Below are 23,305 nucleotides of genomic sequence, written 5' to 3'. Positions count from 1 at the left end.
ATACCTGAGGCTTTTATAAACTCCCTGCCTGGTTCATTACTCAAAACCCCCATCATGGGTAAGACTAGCGACCTGACAGATGTCAAGAAGGCCATCATTGACACCCTCAAGCAAGAGGGTAAGACCCAGAAAGAAATTTCTCAACAAATAGGCTGTTCCCAGAGTGCTGTATCAAGGCACCTCAATGGTAAGTCTGTTGGAAGGAAACAATGTGGCAGAAAACGCTGTACAACGAGAAGAGGAGACCGGACCCTGAGGAAGATTGTGGAGAAGGACCGATTCCAGACCTTGGGGAACCTGAGGAAGCAGTGGACTGAGTCTGGTGTGGAAACATCCAGAGCCACCGTGCACAGGCGTGTGCAGGAAATGGGCTACAGGTGCCGCATTCCCCAGGTAAAGCCACTTTTGAACCATAAACAGCGGCAGAGGCGCCTGACCTGGGCTACAGAGAAGCAGCACTGGACTGTTGCTAAGTGGTCCCAAGTACTTTTTTCTGATGAAAGCAAATTTTGCATGTCATTCGGAAATCAAGGTGCCAGAGTCTGGAGGAAGACTGGGGAGAAGGAAATGCCAAAATGCCTGAAGTCCAGTGTCAAGTACCCACAGTCAGTGATGGTGTGGGGTGCCATGTCAGCTGCTGGTGTTGGTCCACTGTGTTTCATCAAGGGCAGGGTCAATGCAGCTAGCTATCAGGAGATTTTGGAGCACTTCATGCTTCCATCGGCTGAAATGCTTTATGGAGATGAAGATTTCATTTTTCAGCACGACCTGGCACCTGCTCACAGTGCCAAAACCACTGGTAAATGGTTTACTGACCATGGTATTACTGTGCTCAATTGGCCTGCCAACTCTCCTGACCTGAACCCCATAGAGAATCTGTGGGATATTGTGAAGAGAAAGTTGAGAGACGCAAGACCCAACACTCTGGATGAGCTTAAGGCCGCTATTGAAGCATCCTGGGCCTCCATAACATCTCAGCAGTGTCACAGGCTGATTGCCTCCATGCCACGCCGCATTGAAGCAGTCATTTCTGCCAAAGGATTCCCGACCAAGTATTGAGTGCATAACTGAACATTATTTTTGTTGTTTTTTTTGTTTGTTATTAAAAAACACTTTTATTTGATTGGATGGGTGAAATATGCTAATTTATTGAGACAGGTTTTTTGGGTTATCAGGAGTTGTATGCCAAAATCATCAGTATTAAAACAATAAAAGACCTGACAAATTTCAGTTGGTGGATAATGAATCTATAATATATGAAAGTTTAATTGTAATCATTACATTATGGTAAATAATGACATTTAACACTATATGCTAATTTTTTGAGAAGGACCTGTATGGGGGGAGGAGGCACAGACTGAGCTACATAGTAATAGGGGTAGGGTCCCACAGGAGCCCAGAGTATTTCAGGGAATAGGCATGCAGATCTAGTGACAGTTCACAGACTGGATGTTACATAGTGGAAGTCAGCAGCACAGAGCATTTCAGTAGGGGAATGTGCTGACTTTGTGACAGGTAGCTAATTGAGAAATTGAGAATTGCATAGTAGAAAGGGTATGGTATGGCAGCAGCACAGAATATTCCAGGTGATAAGTGTGAGGTCACAGACTAAGTGTTAGATAGTGGAAAAAGCAGACTAACAGGAGTGCAGAGTATTTCAGGTGAGAAGTGTGAGATCACAGATTAAGAGTTAATGGGAAAAGGAGGTTGATGCAGGAGCACAGAGTATTTCAATTGGAAAATGTATTGATCTAGTGATGGATAGCTGAATGAAAGTTAGTATTTCAGCAGAGGAATGGGCTGATCTTGTGGGTGGCCATGAATTGAGAAAAGTGGAAAGAGCAGGGTTTTGCCAGCAGCACAGAGTATTTCAGGTGAGGAGTGTGTGGGAAGGAGCACGACCCTACACTGTAATGGCAGGCAGTCGGCGGTATGACGGCTGTGTGCAGTCAGTACCTCTGCTACCTGTCAGGTGTTTACCTTAGAAACTGCCAGTATCCTCCATGGATGTACACCAGGAATGGGAGTTCTGGAATGGAGAACATTACTAATCAGATAAACCGATCCTGTATATCGGCTGCAGAAACAATTCAGCTGTGATTCCGTGTCAGCAACAAATAGCTGTCAATCAGGGGCTAGGACCGCCCCCTGGACTCTTTAGTCCAGAGCAAGCGGGAAAATTAATTAGTTGTACTGGATCATCTGCTCTAAAACAGGGGGCATTAACAAGGGTGGAAAGGGGGCTGTGTATGTGAATGACTCTTACTGGTTGGTTCTCCCTCTGGCAGATACAAGTCCATCTTCTCGCTGTCACTGTCGCCATATTGGATGTTCAGTGCCGTCCGTGCCACAACCCGAGATAGATTTGTACCTGGGATGATGAGAGTTGTCAGGACACATAATGGATACAGCTGATAGACCTGAATACATACAGCAGCGGCCACACGTTTGTACACCCCTGTTTTTCTTGTTCTTATTGGAAAGTAGATTCAAAATGGAGGCAGCAAAACCACGAAGAAAGAAAAACGTGGAAACCCGAAGTACAGAAACACGTGTGACACCTACCAGAATATGTTACACCTTAGATTCCTCTAAGTCCTTCCCACCTTTATCCGATAACGGATTTATGTGTTTTTTAATTTTTCGTATTTTTTTTTACTTTTTACTGTATTTATTAGTCCCCTTAAGGAACTTAAACCTGCGATCGTCTAATCACTTGGACCTTATGGTACAACCATGATCTCCTTCCAAGACCAACCACAAGCAGAGTTTCAAAGCAGCTCCATGACAGCAGTCATGGAGGTCTTCAACAGACCCCCGGCAGTTATAGCGACCCATCAGCACTCCGTGATCGCATTGCAGAACTGCAGGGAGGCACAGAATGAGACGACCCCATGTCTGGGATTGACAGTAACCTTTAATAAATTAACACTTGCTCGGCTCCACCTGCGGCTGTTAGAAGCAGATCCTGGCTGTGTCTCACAATCATCATCTGCTGGGTATGGAGTGGGCTCACCCAATGAGACTGCTTCATGCACCTGCTCCCGACTTGCACCATGCATGTATCAATCGGCAACATTGCTAAAACCTTAAAGGTATCCTCAAATGCAGTCATGAAAACCATCAGTTGTGACGAATAAACTGGCTCTCGCGAGGGCTACCCCAGTAAAGGAAGAACAAGAATGGACTCTGCTGCAGAGGATAAGTTCATCAATTACCAGCCTAAAAAAGGACAAATTGGCAGCCCTTCAGATAAAAGCCCTTTTAAATGACTTGCAGACATCAATTATCTGACACATCTTAACATTAACTGTCCAGAGGAGGCTGTGAGAAGCGTCTTTTATGGTCGAACTACTGAGGACGACAAACACAAAGAAGAGACTTGTTTGGAATCCAATATGTAACAGATATTCTGTTTTGCTCCAAACGTGTTTCCATATCTGTTTCTTTGTAGTTTGCTTCCTTCAGTCTGAATTTACAAAGTGCACATTCCAATAAGAAGGAGGAAAGCCATTACATGGGCAGCTGTGTCCAGACTTGTGACTAGTGCTGTATAAATAATATTAGTCCGCACTGACGTCCGCCCCACACTGGTACCTTCTGTTATCTCCTTTACATGCGCGTCGATGACAGCATCTTTGTCCATACGATGAGACCAGTGACTAGGTGAGTACTGATGCTCCAACTCCTGGAAATACAAAGAATGGAGTGTGTGCTGAAATCCTCTGCGCTGCTGAGGAAACCTACACCTTTCTCTAGGTAACTCTCAGTCCGTATTCTCACTCATGGAGTCGCATTCTTACTTCTCTGAAATACTCTGCGCGGTTGGCAAAGGACCATACACCTTTTCATCATGTAACTGTCACTCTATGATCTCGACAGCGCAGGTCTCTCCTAAAATACTCTGCAGCTTTCACCATGCATCACTTACAAACTCAGGAAACTTCTCTCCTGAAATACTCTGTGCTGCTGAGAAAATGTGCACTTTCCACTATATAACTACTCCGCTTATCAGAAGAGACAGGTTACTGCTACTAATCGGACAAACTTTCCTAACCTTAAATACTTTGTGCGGCTAATCTCCCAGGGGTCTCATTTAATAAATCGAGTACATAGGGTGCACCAAGTGGTCTGTTCAACATTCCCTCTTTGTAGTCAAAACTGTAGAAAGATAATGTGAATCTGCTAATGATGTGGAGGCACTGGGTGTGTGATGTCGGTAGCCGGCAGTCAGTCCGATGTCCCTTTCCCTGGTGTCCCGGTGACGGCTGCGCTTTGCACTTTGCCCTGTGATTATCTCCCACAATCTGTGAAGATCTCGATCACCAGTATCACCTGGGATATATAGTGTGTCTGCACATGGCCTCCTCTGTCCTCACCTCCTTCCCCAGTTTTCTCCAGTCCTCCATGCTGCTCCTGGTCCCACATAACAGGAAATGTCACCAAACTGTTCCACTCCATAGGCCGAAGGTCACACCCTGCCCCCTCCTGCCTCAGTCATGGCAAGGTGTCCCCTATCTGCAGACTAAAGGTACCGTTACACTAAACGACTTACCAACAATCACGGCCAGCGATACGACCTGGCCGTGATCGTTGGTAAGTCGTTGTGTGGTCGCTGGGGAGCTATCACATAGACAGCTCTCTCCAGCGACCAACGATCAGGGGAAAGACTTCGGCATCGTTGAAACTGTCTTCAACGATACCGAAGTCCCCGGTTAACCAGGGTTAATATCGGGTTACTAAGTGCAGGGCCGCGCTTAGTAACCCGATATTTACCCTGGTTACCATTGTAAAAGTTAAAAAAAAAAACCATTACATACTCACATTCCGATGTCTGTCAAGTCCCCCCGCCGTCAGCTTCCCGCACTGACTGTGTCAGCGCCGGCCGTAAAGCAGTGCACAGCGGTGACGTCACCGCTGTGCTCTGCTTTACGGCCGGCGCTGACAGTCAGTGCGGGAAGCTGACGCCGAGGGACGTGACAGACATCGGAATGTGAGTATGTAATGTTTTTTTTTTTTAACTTTTACAATGGTAACCAGGGTAAATATCGGGTTACTAAGCGCGGCCCTGCGTTTAGTAACCCGATATTTACCCTGGTTACAAATGAACACATCGCTGGATCGGCGTCACACACGCCGATCCAGCGATGACAGCGGGTGATCAGCGACCAAAAAAAGGTCCTGATCATTCCCCAACGACCAACGATCTCCCAGCAGGGGCCTGATCGTTGGTCGCTGTCACACATAACGAGATCGTTAGCGGGATCGTTGCTACGTCACAAAAAGCGTGACGTTGCAACGATATCGTTAACAAAATCGTTATGTGTGAAGGTACCTTAAGGTGTACTGATCATTTATATCTGTTCATGGGAAAGCTGGGTGATAGGCAATATGGACGCCATTATACCCCATACATATATTCTATATTGTTCTACAAAGCTGCACTCACTATTCTGCTGGTAGAGTCACTGTGTACATACATTAAATTACTTATCCTGCACTGATCCTGAGTTACTTCCTGTATTATACTCCAGAGCTGCACTCACTATTCTGCTGGTGCAGTCACTGTGTACATACATTACATTACTTATCCTGCACTGATCCTGAGTTACTTCCTGTATTATACTCCAGAGCTGCACTCCCTATTCTGCTGGTGCAGTCACTGTGTACATACATTACTTATCCTGTACTGATCCTGAATTACATCCTGTATTATACTCCAGAGCTGCACTCACTATTCTGCTAGTACAGTCACTGTGTACATACATTACTGATCTTGTACTGATCCTGAGTTACAGCCTGTATTATACCCCAGAGCTGCACTCACTATTCTGCTGGTGCAGTCACTGTGCACATACATTACTTATCCTGTACTGATCCTGAGGCTGAGTTACATCCTGTATTATACTCCAGAGCTGCACTCACTATTCTGCTGGTGTAGTCACTGTCTACATACATTACATTACTTATCCTGTACTGATCCTGAGTTGCATCCTGTATTATGCTCCAGAGCTGTACTCACTATTCTGCTGGTGCAGTCACTGTGTACATACATTACATTACTTATCCTGTACTGATGCCGAATTACATCCTGTATTATACCCCAGAGCTGCACTCACTATTCTGCTGGTGCAGTCACTGTGTACATACATTACATTACTTATCCTGTACTGATCCTGAGTTACATCCTGTATTATACGCCAGAGCTGCACTCACTATTCTGCTGGTGCAGTCACTGTGTACATAAATTACATTAATTATCCTGTACTGATCCTGAGTTACATCCTGTATTATACCCCAGAGCTGCACTCACTATTCTGCTGGTACAGTCACTGTGTACATGCATTACATTACTTATCCTGTACTGATCCTGAGTTACATCCTGTATTTTACCCCAGAGCTGCACTCACTATTCTGCTGGTGCAGTCACTGCGTACATGCATTACATTACTTATCCTGTACTGATCCTGAGTTACATCCTGTATTTTACCCCAGAGCTGCACTCACTATTCTGCTGCTACAGTCACTGTGTACACACATTACATTACTTATCCTGTACTGATCCTGAGTTACATCCTGTATTTTACCCTAGAGCTGCACTCACTATTCTGCTGGTGCAGTCACTGTGTACATACATTACATTACTTATCCTGTACTGATCCTGAGTTACATCATGTATTATACTCCAGAGATGCACTCACTATTCTGCTGGTGCAGTCACTATGTACATACAGTACATTACTTATCCTGTACTGATCCTGAGTTACATCCTGTATTATACTCCAGAGCTGCACTCACTATTCTGCTGGTGCAGTCACTGCGTACATGCATTACATTACTTATCCTGTACTGATCCTGAGTTACATCCTGTATTTTATCCCAGAGCTGCACTCACTATTCTGCTGGTACAGTCACTGTGTACATACATTACATTACTTATCCTGTACTGATCCTGAGTTACATCCTGTGTTTTACCCTAGAGCTGCACTCACTATTCTGCTGGTACAGTCACTGTGTAGATACATTACATTACTTATCCTGTACTGATCCTGAGTTACATCCTATATTATACTCCAGAGCTGCACTCACTATTCTACTGGTGCAGTCACTATGTACGTACAGTACATTACTTATCCTGTACTGATCCTGAGTTACATCCTGTATTATACCCCAGAGCTGCACTCACTATTCTGCTGGTGCAGTCACAGCGTACATACATTACATTACTTATCCTGTACTGATCCTGAGTTACATCCTGTATTATACCCCAGAGCTGCACTCACTATTCTGCTGGTGCAGTCACTGTGTACATACATTACATTACTTATTCTGTACTGATCCTGAGTTACCGCCTGTATTATACTCCAGAGCTGCACTCACTATTCTGCTGGTGCAGTCAATGTGTACATACATTACTTCTCCTGTACTGCTCCTGAGTTACATCCTGTATTATACTTTAGAGCTGCACTGACTATTCTGCTGGTGTAGTCACTATGTACATACATTGCATTACTTATCCTGTACTGATCCTGGGTTGCATGCTGACATTACATACAGGAGCTCTGGATATAGTATACTGTATGTAGTGCAAGTGTACAGGTAACACACTGACTCGCTGATGACGTCTATAGTTGAAGTCCTTCATCTTCATCCATCACAGACCACCATCACTTCTTCCAGCCAGGACTCGTCTCTGCAGAAAATAACAGTTATCTAGAGCACATTTCACAATTTTTCACCAACTTGTATATTACGCCAGATGAAGAAAAAAAAAAAACGACAATGTCGCCCTGCAGAGTAACAGGAACTGAAAACTGAAACCTCAACCTGAACCTCAACCTGAAACCTCACTGAAAACTGTACCTCAAAAATAAAATACATCACAGCATTAATAATAATAATAATAATATCCTTTAAAGGGAACCTGTCACCCTCAAAATCGATGGTGAGCTAAGCTCACCGTCATCAGGGGCTTATCTACAGCATTCTGTAATGCTGTAGATAAGCCACCAATGTTACATGAAATAGGAGAAAAAGACGTTAGATTATACTCACCCAGGGGCGGTCCCACTGCGGTCTGGTCAAATGGGTGTCTCAGGTCCGCTCCGGCACCTCCCATCTTCATTCCATGACGTCCTCTTCTGGTCTTCACGCCGCAGCTCCGGCGCAGGCGTACTTTGTCTGCCCTGTTGAGGGCAGAGGAAAGTACTGCAGTGCGCAGGCTCCGGAAAGGTCAGAGAGGCCCAGGGCCTGCGCACTGCAGTACTTTGCTCTGCCCGCAACAGGGCAGACAAAGTACGCCTGCGCCGGAGCCGAGGCGTGAAGACCAGAAGAGGACATCATGGAATGAAGATGGGAGGCGCTAGAGCGGACCTGAGACACCCATTTGACCAGACCGCAGCGGGACCGCCCCTGGGTGAGTATAATCTAACGTCTTTTTCTCCTATTTCAGGTAACATCGGCGGCTTATCTACAGCATTACAGAATGCTGTCGATAAGCCCCTGATGACGGTGAGCTTAGCTCACCATCGATTTTAGGGGTGACAGGTTCCCTTTAATTAGCCTCTACAGTAATAATGTCCCACATTCTGCCCCCGTGCCTCCATTCTGCCCTGCATCTCCATTCTGCCCCCTGTGTCTCCATTCTTGCCCCGTGTCTCCATTCTGCCCCCCGCATCTTAATTCTGCCCCTTGCGTCTCCATTTTGCCCCCCGTGTCTCCATTCTTCCCTTATGTCTCCCTCTACTCTTTCCCCGTGTCTCCATTCTGCTCACATGTCACCATTCTGCCTCCCACGGCTCCATTCTGCCCCCGTGTCTCGATTTTACCCCTCGCATCTCCATTCTGCCCCATTGTCTCCATTTTGTCTCCCGTGTCTCCATTCTGCCTCCGGTGTCTCCATTCTGCCCACATGTCTCCATTCTGGCCCCGTGTCTCCATTCTGGCCCCGTGTCTCCATTCTTCCCCCGTGTCTCCACTCTTCCCCCATGTCTCCATTCTGCTCACATATCACCATTCTGCCCCGCATCTCCAATCCTGCCCCCATGTCTCCCATCTGCCCCCGTGTCTCTATTCTGCGCCATTGTCTCCATTTTGTCTGCCGTGTCTCCATTCTGCCTCCGGTGTCTCCATTCTGCCCACATGTCTCCATTTTGGCCCCGTGTCTCCATTCTGGCCCCGTGTCTCCATTCTGGCCCCGTGTCTCCATTCTTCCCCCGTGTCTCCACTCTTCCCCCATGTCTCCATTCTGCTCACATATCACCATTCTGCCCCGCATATCCAATCCTGCCCCCATGTCTCCCATCTGCCCCCGTGTCTCTATTCTGCGCCATTGTCTCCATTTTGTCTGCCGTGTCTCCATTCTGCCTCCGGTGTCTCCATTCTGCCCACATGTCTCCATTTTGGCCCCGTGTCTCCATTCTGGCCCCGTGTCTCCATTCTGGCCCCGTGCCTCCATTCTTCCCCCGTGTCTCCATTCTGCTCGCATATCACCATTCTGCCCCGCATCTCCAATCCTGCCCCCATGTCTCCCATCTGCCCCGTGTCTCCATTCTGCACCCCGTGTCTCCATTCCGCCCCCGTGTCTCCATTCTGCTCCGTGTCTCCATTCCTCCCGCCGTGTCTCCATTCTGCCCGCCGTGTCTCCATTTTACCCCGTCTCCATTCTGACCCCCATGTCTCCATTCTACTCTTCGTGTCTCCATTCCGCCCCCCGTGTCTCCATTCTACTCCCCGCATCTACATTCTGCCGTGTCTCCATTCTGCCCTCATGTCTCCATTCTGCCCCGTGTCTCCATTCTGCCCCCCTGAGTCTCTATTCTGCCCTGTGTCTCCATTCTGCCCACCATGTCACCATTCTACCCCGTCTCCATTCTGCCCTCCGTGTCTCCATTCTTCCCCTGCGTCTCCATTCTGCCCCCCTTCTCCATTCTGCCCCGTGTTCTATTCTGCCCCCCATGTCTCCATTCTGTCCCCCTGTGTCTCCATTCTGCCCCATTGTCTCCATTCTGCCCCCGTGTCTCCATTCTACCCCATCTCCATTCTGCCCCCATGTCTCCATTCTGCCCCCCGTGTCTCCATTCTGTGCCCCTTGTCTCCATTCCACCCCAGTGTCTCCATTCTGCCCCCTGTGTCTCCATTCTGCCTCCCTGTGTCTCCATTCTGCCCCGTGTCTCCATTCTGCCCCCGTCTCCATTCTGCCCCTTGTGTCTCCATTCTGCCCCCCATGTCTCCATTCTTCCCCATGTTTCCATTCTGCCCCCGCGTCTCCATTCTGCCTGGCCGTCAGCGTGAGCAATGATGATGGAGGGAACGCTTCCACCCCCATCATTATTCCTCAATGTCTGATGTGTCAATGTAGCTGGCACGATGACATAATTACAGCATACCCACTGCTCTGACATGTTCGGCGTTTCACACCACACGCTCAGCAGACCGGAGCATTTATTTTTTTAAATCAGTGATTGGTGGCCATAATAGAGTATGGAGGACCATAGGGGGTGCATTATGTTCTAAGGAGGACCATGGGGGGTGCATTATGATCTATGGAGGACCATGAGAAGTGCATTACATCGTATGGAATTTTATAGGGGCACATTATACTATATAGAGGATTATGGGGGCACATTATATATATTTGGAGAAATATGGGGGTGCATTATACTATGTGGAAGGTTATGTGGGGCCATTATAATATTTGGAGGGCTATGTGAGGGCCATTATACTGTGTGCAAGCAATTATACAGTGTGAAGGTTTGTGTGGGGTCCATCATACTGTGTGGAGCCATTATTACTGTATGTAGGCCACATTATACTATATGGAGGATTATGAAAGGTGCATTATACAATATGGAGGATTATGGGGAGTGCATTATACTATAAGGAGGATTATGTGGTACATTGTACTGTATTCAAGCAATTAAACAGTGTGAAGGTTTGTATGGGGTCCATCATACTGTGTGGAGGACTAGTGGGGGCCATTATACAGTGTGGTCAGGGCGCATTCTACTGTATGGAGGGCTGTGTGGGGTCACAGTTGGGGGATCATACTCTGTTGAGGTCACCATACTTTACATTGGGAGTATGGTAGGGTCATCATACTGTGTGGAGGGCTAGTGGGGGCCATTATACAGTGTGGTGAGGTGTGGGCCCATTATACTGTATTGAGGGCTGTGTGGGGTCACAGTTGGGGGATCATACTGTGTTGAGGTCACTATACTTTGCATTGGGAGTATGGTAGGGTCATCATACTGTGTGGAGGGCTAGTGGGGGCCATTATACAGTGTGGTCAGGGCGCATTCTACTGTATGGAGGGCTGTGTGGGGTCACAGTTGGGGGATTGTACTATGTTGAGGTCACCATACTTTGCCTTGGGAGTATGGTAAGGTCATCATACTGTGTGGAGGGCTAGTGGGGGCCATTATACAGTGTGGTGAGGTGTGGGCCCATTATACTGTATGGAGGGCTGTGTGGGGGTCACAGTTGGGGGATTATACTATGTTGAGGTCACCATACTTTGCCTTGGGAGTATGGTAGGGTCATCATACTGTGTGGAGGGCTAGTGGGGGCCATTATACAGTGTGGTGAGGTGTGGGCCCATTATACTGTATGGAGGGCTGTGTGGGGTCACAGTTGGGGGATCATACTGTGTTGAGGTCACTATACTTTGCATTGGGAGTACGGTAGGGTTATCATACTGTGTGGAGGGCTAGTGGGGGCCATTATACAGTGTGGTCAGGGAGCATTCTACTGTATGGAGGGCTGTGTGGGGTCACAGTTGGGGGATTATACTATGTTGAGGTCACCATACTTTGCCTTGGGAGTACGGTAGGGTTATCATACTGTGTGGAGCGCTAGTGGGGGCCATTATACAGTGTGGTGAGGTGTGGGCCCATTATACTGTATGGAGGGCTGTGTGGGGGTCACAGTTGGGGGATCATACTGTGTTGAGGTCACCATACTTTGCATTGGGAGTACGGTAGGGTCATCATACTGTGTATGTAGACGCTAATGTGGAGGACTTCACCATGGGGGTATCATACTGTGTTTGAGGGCACTTTTGTTGGCATCATACTTTAGTAGGGCAATGAAAGAGGAATCCAGGGCTTCAGCAGGAGAAAAAATGACTATGCATAGTCTGGAAAGCTGTGAGATCTGCTCCTCTGTGGCCCCAGCAATTACATTTTTTTGGATGGGGGAGGAAACTAGTACTTCTACTATGGCCCCATGAGTTCTATGTAATGTATTTGGTGACAGCGCTGTGCGCTCCTTCTATGTTTGAGGCGACGTCATGGTCATGTGTGGGCGTGGCGTCCTGGCCCGTGTCTTGTGGGCGTATCTTCCCGTCCTGTGACTTGTGGGCGTGGTTTCCTGTCCAGGAAGCGCTCGGTTAGTCGGTTGCAGCATGGAGACCGGGGTGTACGGAGCGGCCAAGGCCGGGGGCAGTTTCGACCTGCTGGATTTCCTCAAACGGCCGGAGACCATCCTGAGGCTGCTGAGCGCTGTGAGTACCGACGGTGACGCAGTATCACGTGATGCGCAGCGCTGTGCACCTGCTGGCGGGGGTGGTGACAGGAGCAGTAATAATGTGGTCAGGGCCCTCATCTGTGATGGGAGTAGTGGGTTTATGACCCCAATTACCTGGAATTTTAGCAAGTAGGATGTTTTTGTTTTTTTTTGTGGGGGGCTCTGCGGAGCGCGCCGGGGGTTGTAGTTTGCTGCGGAGCGCGCTGGGGGTTGTAGTTTGCTGTGGGGGGCCCTGTGGAGCGCATCGGGGGTTGTAATCTGCAGTGGGGGTGCTCTGTGGAACGCGCCGGAGGTTGTAGTCTGATGTGGGGGCTCTACGGAGCGTGCCGGGGGTTGTAGTTTGCTGGGGGGACCCTGCGGAGCGCGCCGGGGGTTGTAGTCTGCTGTGGGGGCTCTACGGAGCGTGCCGGGGGTTGTAGTTTGTTGGGGGGGCTCTGTGGAGCGCGCTGGGGATTGTAGTCTGCTGTGGGGGCTCTGCGGAGCGCGCCGGGGGTTGTAGTCTGATGTGGGGGGCCCTGTGGAACGCGCCGGGGGTTGTAGTCTGATGTGGGGGGCCCTGTGGAACGCGCCGGGGGTTGTAGTCTGATGTGGGGGGCCCTGTGGAACGCGCCGGGGGTTGTAGTTTACTGTGGGGGGCTCTGCGGAGCACGCCGGGGGTTGTAGTCTGCTGTGGGGGCTCTGCGGAGCGCGCCGGGGGTTATAGTCTGCTGTGGGGGCTCTACGGAGCGTGCCGGGGGTTGTAGTTTGCTGGGGGGGCTCTGTGGAGCGCGCTGGGGATTGTAGTCTGCTGTGAAGGACCCTGCAGAGCGCGTCAGGGGTTGTAGTCTGATGTGGGGGGCCCTGTGGAAGGCGCCGGGGGTTGTAGTTTACTGTGGGGGGCTCTGCGGAGCACGCCGGGGGTTGTAGTCTGCTGTGGGGGCTCTGCGGAGCGCGCCGGGGGTTGTAGTCTGCTGTGGGGGCTCTGCGGAGTGCGCCGGGGGTTGTAGTCTGCTGTGGGGGCTCTGCGGAGTGCGCTGGGGGTTGTAGTCTGCTGTGGGGGGCTCTGTGGAACGCGCCGGAGGTTGTAGTCTGATGTGGGGGACCCTGCGGAGCGCGCCGGGGGTTGTAGTCTGCTGTGGGGGACCCTGCGGAGCACGTCGGGGGTTTTAGTCTGCTGTGGGGGACCCTGTGGAGCGCGCCGGGGGTTGTAGTCTACTGTGGGGGACCCTGCGGAGCGCGCCGGGCGTTGTAGTCTGCTGTGGGGGACCCTGCGGAGCGCGCCGGGGATTGTAGTCTGCTGTGGGGGACCCTGCGGAGCGCGCCGGGGATTGTAGTCTGCTGTGGGGGACCCTGCGGAGCGCGCCGGGGATTGTAGTCTGCTGTGGGGGACTGTTATGACCTGGTGGTTAGCAGCACCAGGAATGACCTGATGGTTAAACTCACAGGACAAGCTCTGGGAAGTGGGAACTTTGCTGACCGCAATCCCTAATCCTATCACACACACTAGAAATAGCCGTGGAGCGTACCTAACAGGCCTAGACGCCTCGGCACAGCCTAAGAACTAGCTAGCCCTAGAGATAGAAAATAAAGCCTACCTTGCCTCAGAGAAATTTCCCCAAAGGAAAAGGCAGCCCCCCACAAATATTAACTATGAGTTAAGTTGAAAGTCACAAACACAGAAATGAAACAGCTTTAGCAAAGGGAGGCCAGACTAACTAAATAGACAGAGGATAGGAAAGGTATCTTTGCGGTCAGCACAAAAACTACAAAAGACCACGCAGAGTGTGCAAAAAGACCCCCGCACCGACTCGCGGTGCGGAGGCACCACCCTGCATCCCAGAGCTTCCAGCTAGCAAGACAAAATCATGAAAGCAAGCTGGACTAGAAAACCATGAACAGAAAATAACAAACGGGGACATAGCTTCTTGCAGGAAGAGACATGTCTCCAGAAAGATCCAAGAGCGAACTGAACCAATGCAGGAACATTGACAGCTGGCATGTAGTAATGATCTGAGTGGAGTTAAATAGAGCAGCCAACCAAAGGATAAACCACGTCACCTGTGTAAGGAACCTCAGAAGCAGTAGCTTCACTCACAGGCACCAGAGGGAGTCCATGGACAGAACTCGTCGAAGTACCATTCACGACCACAGGAGGGAGTTCAACAACAGAATTCACAACAGGGGACCCTGCCGAGCGCGCCGGGGGTTGTAGTCTGCTGTGGGGGACCCTGCGGAGCGCGCCGGGGGTTGTAGTCTGCTGTGGGGGACCCTGCGGAGCGCGCTGGGCGTTGTAGTCTGCTGTGGGGGACCCTGCGGAGCGCGCTGGGGGTTGTAGTCTGCTGTGGGGGACCCTGTGGAGCGCGCCGGGGTTGTAGTCTGCTGTGGGGGACCCTGCGGAGCACGCCGGGGGTTTTAGTCTGCTGTGGGGGACCTTGTGGAGCGCGCCGGGGGTTGTAGTCTGCTGTGGGGGACCCTGCGGAGCGTGCCGGGGGTTGTAGTCTGCTGTGGGGGACCCTGTGGAGCGCGCCGGGGGTTGTAGTCTGCTGTGGGGGACCCTGCGGAGCGCGCCGGGGGTTGTAGTCTGCTGTGGGGGGCCCTGCGGAGCGCGCCGGGGGTTGTAGTCTGCTGTGGGGGACCCTGCGGAGCGCGTCGGGGGTTGTAGTCTGCTGTGGGGGGCCCTGTGGAACGCGCCGGGGGTTGTAGTTTGCTGTGGGGGGCTCTGCGGAGCACGCCAGGGGGTTGTAGTCTGCTGTGGGGGCTCTGCGGAGCAAGCTGGGGGTTGTAGACTGCTGTGGGGGGCCCTGTGGAACGCATCGGGGGTTGTAGTTTGCTGTGGGGGGCTCTGCGGAGCATGCCAGGGGGTTGTAGTCTGATGTGGGGGGGCCTGTGGAGCGAGCTGGAGGTTGTTCGATGTGGGGGGCTCTGCGGAGCGTGCTGGGGGTTGTAGTCTGCTGTGGGGGACCCTGCGGAGCGCGCCGGGGGTTGTAGTCTGCTGTGGGGGGCTCTGCGTAGCGCATAGGGGGTTGTAGTCTGCTGTGGGGGGCTCTGCGTAGCGCATCGGGGGTTGTAGTCTGCTGTGGGGGGCTCTGTGGAGCGGGATGGGGGCGGCTCTGCGGAGTGCGCTTGGGGTTGTGGTTTGCTCTGGGGGGGCTATGCGGTGCGCGCCAGGGGTTGTGGTGCCGCCTTCTGTGAACTTTTAGCCTCTCACCTCTATATAATAAATATTCGATAATTCCTGGAGGTTACAGGACCCCTCATAGATGGCGACTTTTGTCACAGTGCGCTCTATGACTGTTGTGGGATTTGTGACACTCATTAGACCCTTAATAACGACCTGTGACGCTACAGTGCCCTGTGGTCATGTGACCACCTCCTGATAGCATTGGACCCTGGCACTGCCAGCTGCTCCGCACCAGGCGTCTCTCGTCAGATCCTCCAGTATTTGCAGTACCCGCCCTGCTTATAGGAGGCTGTGCTCTGTCTGCTACATGATTTAAAAAAAAAAAAAATTTTTTGTTAGTTTCTGCCAGGGGCGTTAAAACTTTTGGTCTAGGACCTTGAAAGTTGGGTGACCCGTGCCAGGCTGGTATAAACATCCTCCGCCAAGTGGCACTGACTGCAACTGAGCTCCCAAAATAAGACAAAGGACCTGGGGCACAGATCATGGGCACAGATCACGGTCTCCGCGTTAATAATTAAGTATATGGATCTGTGGGAATGATGGGGTTAATTAAAGGTTTCCAGGCCTGGGTGGAGAATTCAGGAGGATGTCCTATTAACCCCTCACGTCGCGGAGGAGACGCCAATATTAACGCTGCGTGAGCTGGAATCAGCTGACTCCTCTCCCTTCTTCTGAGTCATATGCTGGGATTATCGCGGGTGGTCACATGCCCCTCAGCCTGCCCGCGCCTGCTTCTCGTGATCGGGGGGCACGTGGGCTCTGTTTACAGGGGGTGATATGAGAGATCTAGAAGGGGGGGGGGGGGGGTGCAGTCGTTCCCTGGCAGGCTGCAGGGGTGGTAGATCTGGTTCTACAGCCTGATCCGGGCTGACATGGGGCTGCCGTTGTGAGACTGGGGACCAGTCCCATGTCACCGGCCGGAGCTGGACGAGGCCACTTTTTTTTTTTGCAATTTTTTTTTCAGATCTCCTTGTCATATCCCGAAATGTGCGGAACCTTTTACAAAATAATTTTTCCCTCCTTTTTTGTTTCATAATTGTTAAAAATAATTATGTTTTCACAGAACTGTATTTGTTTCCTTTAATTTTCTCTTTTTTTTTTTAATACTTTTGTCTTATTACAGTTAAAACCCCAGAATCAGAATTGCAACCTTTTTGCACTTTGATGTCTGTGTGTGGGCAGGGGGTAGCAGAAAGGTGGGTGGAGGATTTTCTGTAGAATTCACTTTCGGGGAGTAACTCTTTCATTACTGCAGTTTTGGTAAAGCTTAGAGATGAGCACCAGTGATGAGCGAACGTGCTCTATAAGGTGTTATCTGAGCATGCTCGGGTGCTAAACCATTGACTCTGGTGCTCGAATCATATGTTTGAGTCCCCGCACCTGCATGTGTGGCGGCTGTTGGAACAACCACGAGACATGCAGGTACGGGGGACATATTTTTTGAAAGAGTTAACTCCTTATGAGCACACCTCTGGTCACAGGAACTTGTGCAGCCTTTGTCCTGCTCGCTGCTGGAGGTCCGTGACAGTGTGCTGAGAGTTGTGTGCTCGGCTGTTCCCTCCATATGGATTTATTGCTCTGTCCTGTGGGAAACACAAGCTGGGAACATGAGGATCTCATAATTCTAATCTGCGAGTCCAAGTTTCCAGGATATCGGCAGGGACAGGGTGCCGCTGCACTGCAGCATTTGGCACAGTGACGTAGATGGAAGTGTAGTGTCCCTTAGTCACTGAGCGTGAACCTCCGCTGCCCTAAAACACTTCACCATTTAGGCATTGTATGGCGGCATTATTTAGGCATTGAATGACTGTGTAATATGGGTGCTATATGTACGTATTGGGCATTATATTGTGAAAATAGTCAAACCTTTATATAGCGATATTATTTGGGCACAGAGTGGCTGCGCAGTGTGGACATAGTATGGCAGTATTCAAAATGGGAGGTAAAAGTATCAATTTATTTCTATTGAACTAATCCCCATGACAACACTTCCTGCCATGTGCTGTGACAGCTCATTGTGTGGGTTCTCATCGCACCTACCATTGTCTAATATGGTCGGCTCTTTTTAAGATGCCCGCACCGGGTATATATTGATGAAGGGGAGTTCCTGACTTAATTTTTTTTGTCCCTGTTCTTCAGGTTTTTGCGCTCATCGTCTTCGCCTGCATTCTGACGGACGGCTATGTCAATAAGCCAGATCAGAGCACGCTCATCTGCATTTTCAATGCGAACATGGACGCCTGTCACTACGGAATAGGGATCGGCGTCCTGGCCTTCCTGGGAGCGCTCGCCTTTCTCGGGCTGGACGTCTACTTTCCGACAGTCAGCAACGTCAACACTCGGAAGTACATTGTGATCTCCGACCTGGGCTTTGCGGGTAAGTAAATCTGTGTAGAGAGCAGCGGCTGCTGTCAGTCTGACCGTGGCATAGAAGTGGCGCCATCAGTCCGGCACCCAACCCCCTCCACCACGTGACGCATCGCTGGGAGCTATATCCCCGTCTTCGCCATCTTGGCTGCGCTTTATGCAGTGTATATAGTTCAAGCGATCTGATGATCACAGGTTCGAGTCCCTATAGTAAGGAATATAAAAATAAATATATAAAAAAGTTTCCTTTTTGTGTCCATAAAAGTTCAATCCATCCAAACGTAACATTATTTAACCCATAGGGTAAGCTCCAAAAAATAATCAGAACACCACATGTCCCCCAATATGGCATCAATGAAAACATCGGGAAGAACAGATCTCCGTCATTGGGGAAAAGTGAAAAAGTTACGGGTCTCAGAAAGTGGCGACACAAGCAGAATAAAAACATATAAAATATATCAAATATTTGAAAAATATATGTATTTTTAACCCCTTTCCGACATTGGGCATACATTTACACTGATGTCAGGCTCCCTCCCTTTGATGAGGCTCCGGAGGTGAGCCCACATCTTTCCCACATCTTTCCCGGAACATGTCAGCTGTTCAAAACAGCTGACATGTGCCTGGAACAGCCATGGGTGGAATCGCGAACCCAAGTGAGTAAATCTGCTATATAGAAGTGATTTGATCCTCGCCTATATGTAGCAGAGACGATCGGGTTATGGCAGCTTCTAGCCTCCCATGGAGACTATTGAAGCATGCCAAAAGTAAAAAAAAATAAAAAAAAAATTTGGCTCTTGGAGGGAAAAAGGGGAGGAAAGAACAAAGGTTTGCCTGGTAGGAAAGAGGTTACATTTTTTCTTATTTACTTAGTATTGGGTCTGGTTTACTCCCTATTCCCTGCGGGAATTCCCACTGGTCACCTCTAGAGGGAGTTTGCTGAACAAATTGGGGGTCTGTAAATCTTTCTTTGGGCTCCCTCTAGTGTCAGCTGTTGGAACAGCAATACATCAATTAAATTTTTTTCCCTCCGATTCGTTGTTTTTTTTTTTTCCCCCGGCGCCAAGAAATATTGCTGTGTTTTTCTACCCATTATTGATCTAAGATACTAATCCTAAGTTAACATTTTTATTTTTTTTTTTGTTTGAAAGATTACCAGCTCAGCATTGGGATTGATGGCACTAAGATTACTCTGGTTTTGTATTTCAGGCCTCTGGTGTTTCCTGTGGTTTGTTGGGTTCTGCTTCTTGGCCAATCAGTGGGCGTCAACAACAGATCTTGCTGTTACAGGGGCTGATAACGCGCGGGCGGCTATTGCTTTCAGCTTCTTCTCCATCTTGTCCTGGGTAAGTCTCCTGTAGCTATCCAGTTTAATAACTCTGCAGAGATTTTTTTTTTTTCAAAATCCTCCTCCATACACAGCGGTCATGGGATCCCTGCATAAAAGAAGGGAGCAGGAGCTGTTGGGGACCCAGATGGCTTTGGGATGCAGACAGGAGTCTGCGTTTCCGCTGTAACTGGGGCTATTATTCCAGCCCCAGTGACAGGGGAAATACGTTAAAAGTAAAAATATTTAAATACTTTATACCCCCATAATGTCATAAAAAGACCCTCTGGGGGCATTTGTGTAAAATAAATGAAATATAAATTAAAATATATAACAGGTAAATAAAAATGCTACTGTCAATCCAAATTGACATAACTTTTTTTTTTTTTTTTAGTTCAGTAGGGGAGAATAAATGGAGAAAAACACATATATTTTAAAGGGGCTTTGCTGCATTAGTAACGCTGATATCTTGCGGTCTTCAGTTTCCTCTAGCGAGCATGGCCTTTAAGAAGTACAGGATGGGAGTGGACGACTTCAACACCAGCTACATGGACCCCAACTTGTCCCCCGCCTCGCCTTACTCCAGCTACCCGGATGCCGTCAGCGACAACTACCAGCGGCCGCCGTTCACACAAAGCGCAGAGACAGACGACGGCTACAAGCCGCCCGCATACTGAGCCCCCCGGCCTGAGAGCTGTATAGACACGGAGTATCCGGAGGCCACGGTCGCCGACTGTCAGCTCTACAGCTTTGCGAGCCTGGCTACGCTCTTCCGCTTCCTAAGTGCCTTATCCAGTGCCGCCCGCAGACAGACGCGCGGTCCTCGCCACGTCCAGGGGCGCCAACGGCGTCTTATCGCCGCCATATGTTTGTAATCTCATAGCCCATTAGATGTTGAAATGTAGATTTAGTTTCCTTTTTTTTTCCTTTGCCTCACTCCAAACCAGACTTGGAGGGTCACCGGTTGTGACCTAGGATCAGTCACTGGATATTTAAGCTTCAGATACACACAGCTGTATTATGGCCGCCATTAACCCCTTACAAGCTTTGTGCATGATTTCTAAGTTATCCTAAACTCAGTTGTGCCATGTGGTGGATCTTGTGATTAACTGCGGGTCCCCAACTGTCTTAAACATGAGGGGTTGCTGGTCTGGACTGTCTCGTTCCAGGTTGCAGGTTTGTTTTGCTTTGTTGCTTGCACAAGATGAGTGCCTCTAGTCACCACCAGGGGGCATACATTGAGTTGCGGTGCATTTAAAGGGGTTATCCAGGGCCTCTTCCATATTGGGAGGTGACATGGCGTCTATTCTCCAGGCATCATGCACGCTCATCACGATTGCGCATGCATCCAATTGTAGTCAATAAGACGGGTGCCAAAATGACTGACGGACGCCATGTCTACAGCGCCTTTTCTCTGTGTAAACGAAAATGACACCTTTTAAAAGGTTACCCCTAATTGAGAACACATGGCTGGCATTACAAGCCTTGTTTTATTTTAGTACAACCCCTTTAAAGCTCTAATTCACTTTTCTCAAGGGCTAAATTAGAATCCAGCTGAAAAGGACTGTATGAGCAGACTCTTCCTCAGCATTGCTGAAGACACTCCCTCTGATTCTAATTGGCTGAGTGCAGCAAACAGCTCACAAAGCTCCTCCCCTATGTCCTTTCCAGTTGGATGAGCTGCACAATGGTGTTGTGTTCTCCTCCTAGTAGCAATGACACGGATTTATAAATGACTGAGGATAGTTTTGATGGCACGATCTTATGGAGATCACGTTTAGCTTACGGTATTGGCGCGGTGGTGGGTTGTTTTTTTGTTTGAATGTTTCATTTATAGAACACTTGTGTATTATATATTCCTGTTTTTTTTTTTTTTTTAGTTTAAACCTGCCAAACTATATGGCCAAGGTTTGTTCACTAGTTTCAAGCAGTTTGGACACCTGAAAATATGGAAAGTTTCACCATCGTCACCCCACCCCCATAGGTCATTATATTGAATGTATTTTATATAACCACTGCCTTACACATTGTGCCAAACTGTTACTGAGGGCAGAAGTCTCAGCACGTCGCCTCCCCCAGGATGGCATGACACAGTTCCGCCATTGGAGACGTCTTTAGCACACGCCGGGGGGAAGGGTGGAGGGGCAATCATTCTGGTGCTGGGATAAATGAAGCATTTTGCTGTGTGTCACTTTGCACAGGTTTGAATTTCAATAAAGTTTTTTCTCACCAGTTACATCGCCCCCTGCTGTCCTACACATGCAATGATTATCTCCCTCCTGATAAGGTGACAGTAATTTTTTTTTAAATGGGTACTCTTGGCAAGATTGGCACCTTTATACTTGGGATTGGAAATTATTCAAGAAGCTAATTTTTCGGCTGCTAAGGAGATATGCCAGACCCTCATCAGTAGTCTGTCACCTCCTCCTTACTGGTATCCCCTTCTGATATGTCAGCACAATGTCGCACCAGACTGACTAATGGAAGGCGGTATGAAAGACTTGGATGCCGGTGGCTACTGACCACTGGACCAAGAACTAAATTGTGCCAGCCAGTGCTCCCCTAACCTAGTGCTGACCTACAAAACTACAACTCCCAGCATGCTATGCAGCTTTCCCAGCCAGAGAACGGTCACTTGACATCCAAGTCTTTGGCGTGCTCGAATATGTTAGAGTCCCTGCGGCTGCATGTCTCGTGGCAGTTCAGCAGCTGCAACACATGGAGGGATTTCATATTTATTAGCCAATCCTCCATGTGTTGTGGCTGTTGAACAGCAGTGAGACATGCAGCCGCAGGGACGCTAACATTATTTGAGCATGCTCAGATAACACCTTACCTGAGCACGTTCGCTCATCACCACATTTGATCCTTCTATGGCCAAGCTGTGGGATAAAATAACAATTTATTACAATTTCCCTGGTTTAATGCTGTTGGCGACCTCCGCCTAGGGCTATGTACACACGGAGCATTTTGACGTGGAGCTTGGGCATCAATTCCTCACCAAATTCATAAAGCAAAAAACACATAAAATCCGCTCGTAACAAAGTTCTCATTAATTTGACTGTGACAACGCACCGATCGTGCACGTGTCGCCTTTCTTTTTTTAAAGTTTCATGTCAGTTATTTTGGTGCGTTTTAGGTTATTTTGCAGCATAAACGCTAAAAAGAAATATATTCCTACGTTTGTCATAAACCACACTGAAAAAGGCATCAAAACAGTAAGTCATAAAAACCACCCTCAAAAATAATTTTTCAGCCAGAAAAAAAAAACCTCCATGTGAATGTACCGTCAGGAATAGGACTCATTGCACCAATAGAGTAGAAGCGCAGAGCTTTTTTTTTTTCTTTTTTGACTAATTCTTTAAAAAAAAACAAAACCTTGACTCATTGATTTCCATTGTAAAACCACTAGGCTATTCAGAATTGAGGTTTTTTTTTTTTAAGATGTAGAAAAAATTTGCTTCTTGTAGCGTCTGCTGAAGAATATGCCAAATTGGGTACTGTACAATTAGAAGGCTGCAAAAAAAAAAAAAAAACTCTTCCAAATATGCGTCAGGAAACAACAAAAGCCTCCTAGAACAACTGTATATACTCGAGCAGGGCTGCCACTAGAAATTTCGGGGCCCCATACTGGCAAAATTTTCGGGGCCCCCTTGAGACTCCGCCCAGGCTCCACCCCTCGAACTGTCCACAGTCCCACCGCTCTCTCTTGGAAAAACTCCACTTCTCACCTATCACACATTAACAGTTCCCATCACCAGATCACACATATAGCCGGCAGCTTTTGTTTTGGCCAAAAGATTTTTTAAGCCGCCACCATAACATGGTAGACACTTTTGGCCGGGCCCTACTCTGCTGTAACCTATTAAATATTTGTTAAAATATGCAATACAATTTAGGTATATTTTTATTTATTTTTCAATTTT

General features: G+C 48.8%; 2 protein-coding genes across 6 annotated transcripts in view; one reads left to right on the top strand and one right to left on the bottom strand.

Moving 5' to 3' along the window:
• The window catches only part of AFMID (arylformamidase), a 34,992-nt gene extending 19,157 nt beyond the window's left edge, over nt 1-15,835 (bottom strand). For 2 of the 5 annotated variants that reach the window (XM_069750685.1, XM_069750689.1), the window contains exons 1-4: nt 15,713-15,835; nt 3,598-3,688; nt 2,267-2,371; nt 1,981-2,029 (exon numbers count right to left, since the gene is read on the bottom strand). In XM_069750685.1, coding sequence (XP_069606786.1) covers nt 1,981-2,029; nt 2,267-2,371; nt 3,598-3,688; nt 15,713-15,820 — 353 coding nt within the window. In that variant the 5' untranslated portion in view covers nt 15,821-15,835. Of the gene's footprint in view, nt 1-1,980; nt 2,030-2,266; nt 2,372-3,597; nt 3,689-4,057; nt 4,079-4,379; nt 4,460-15,712 lie in introns of those variants that run through there. The other 3 variants (XM_069750686.1, XM_069750690.1, XM_069750687.1) reach the window with 2 other exon arrangements.
• Nucleotides 12,348-21,615, top strand: SYNGR2 (synaptogyrin 2). The gene is made up of 4 exons (XM_069750691.1): nt 12,348-12,502; nt 17,825-18,062; nt 19,262-19,398; nt 19,862-21,615. The coding sequence occupies exons 1-4, from the start codon at nt 12,404-12,406 to the stop codon at nt 20,054-20,056; spliced, it is 669 nt and encodes a 222-aa protein (XP_069606792.1). The 5' UTR covers nt 12,348-12,403; the 3' UTR covers nt 20,057-21,615.
• Nucleotides 21,616-23,305: the final 1,690 nt, after the last annotated feature.

This window comes from Ranitomeya imitator, chromosome 2, assembly GCF_032444005.1.
Source record: "Ranitomeya imitator isolate aRanImi1 chromosome 2, aRanImi1.pri, whole genome shotgun sequence".
Classification (NCBI taxonomy): Eukaryota; Metazoa; Chordata; class Amphibia; order Anura; family Dendrobatidae; genus Ranitomeya; species Ranitomeya imitator.
The sequence above is the reverse complement of the archived record's forward strand: the minus strand, read 5'-3'. Positions and strand labels throughout refer to the sequence as shown.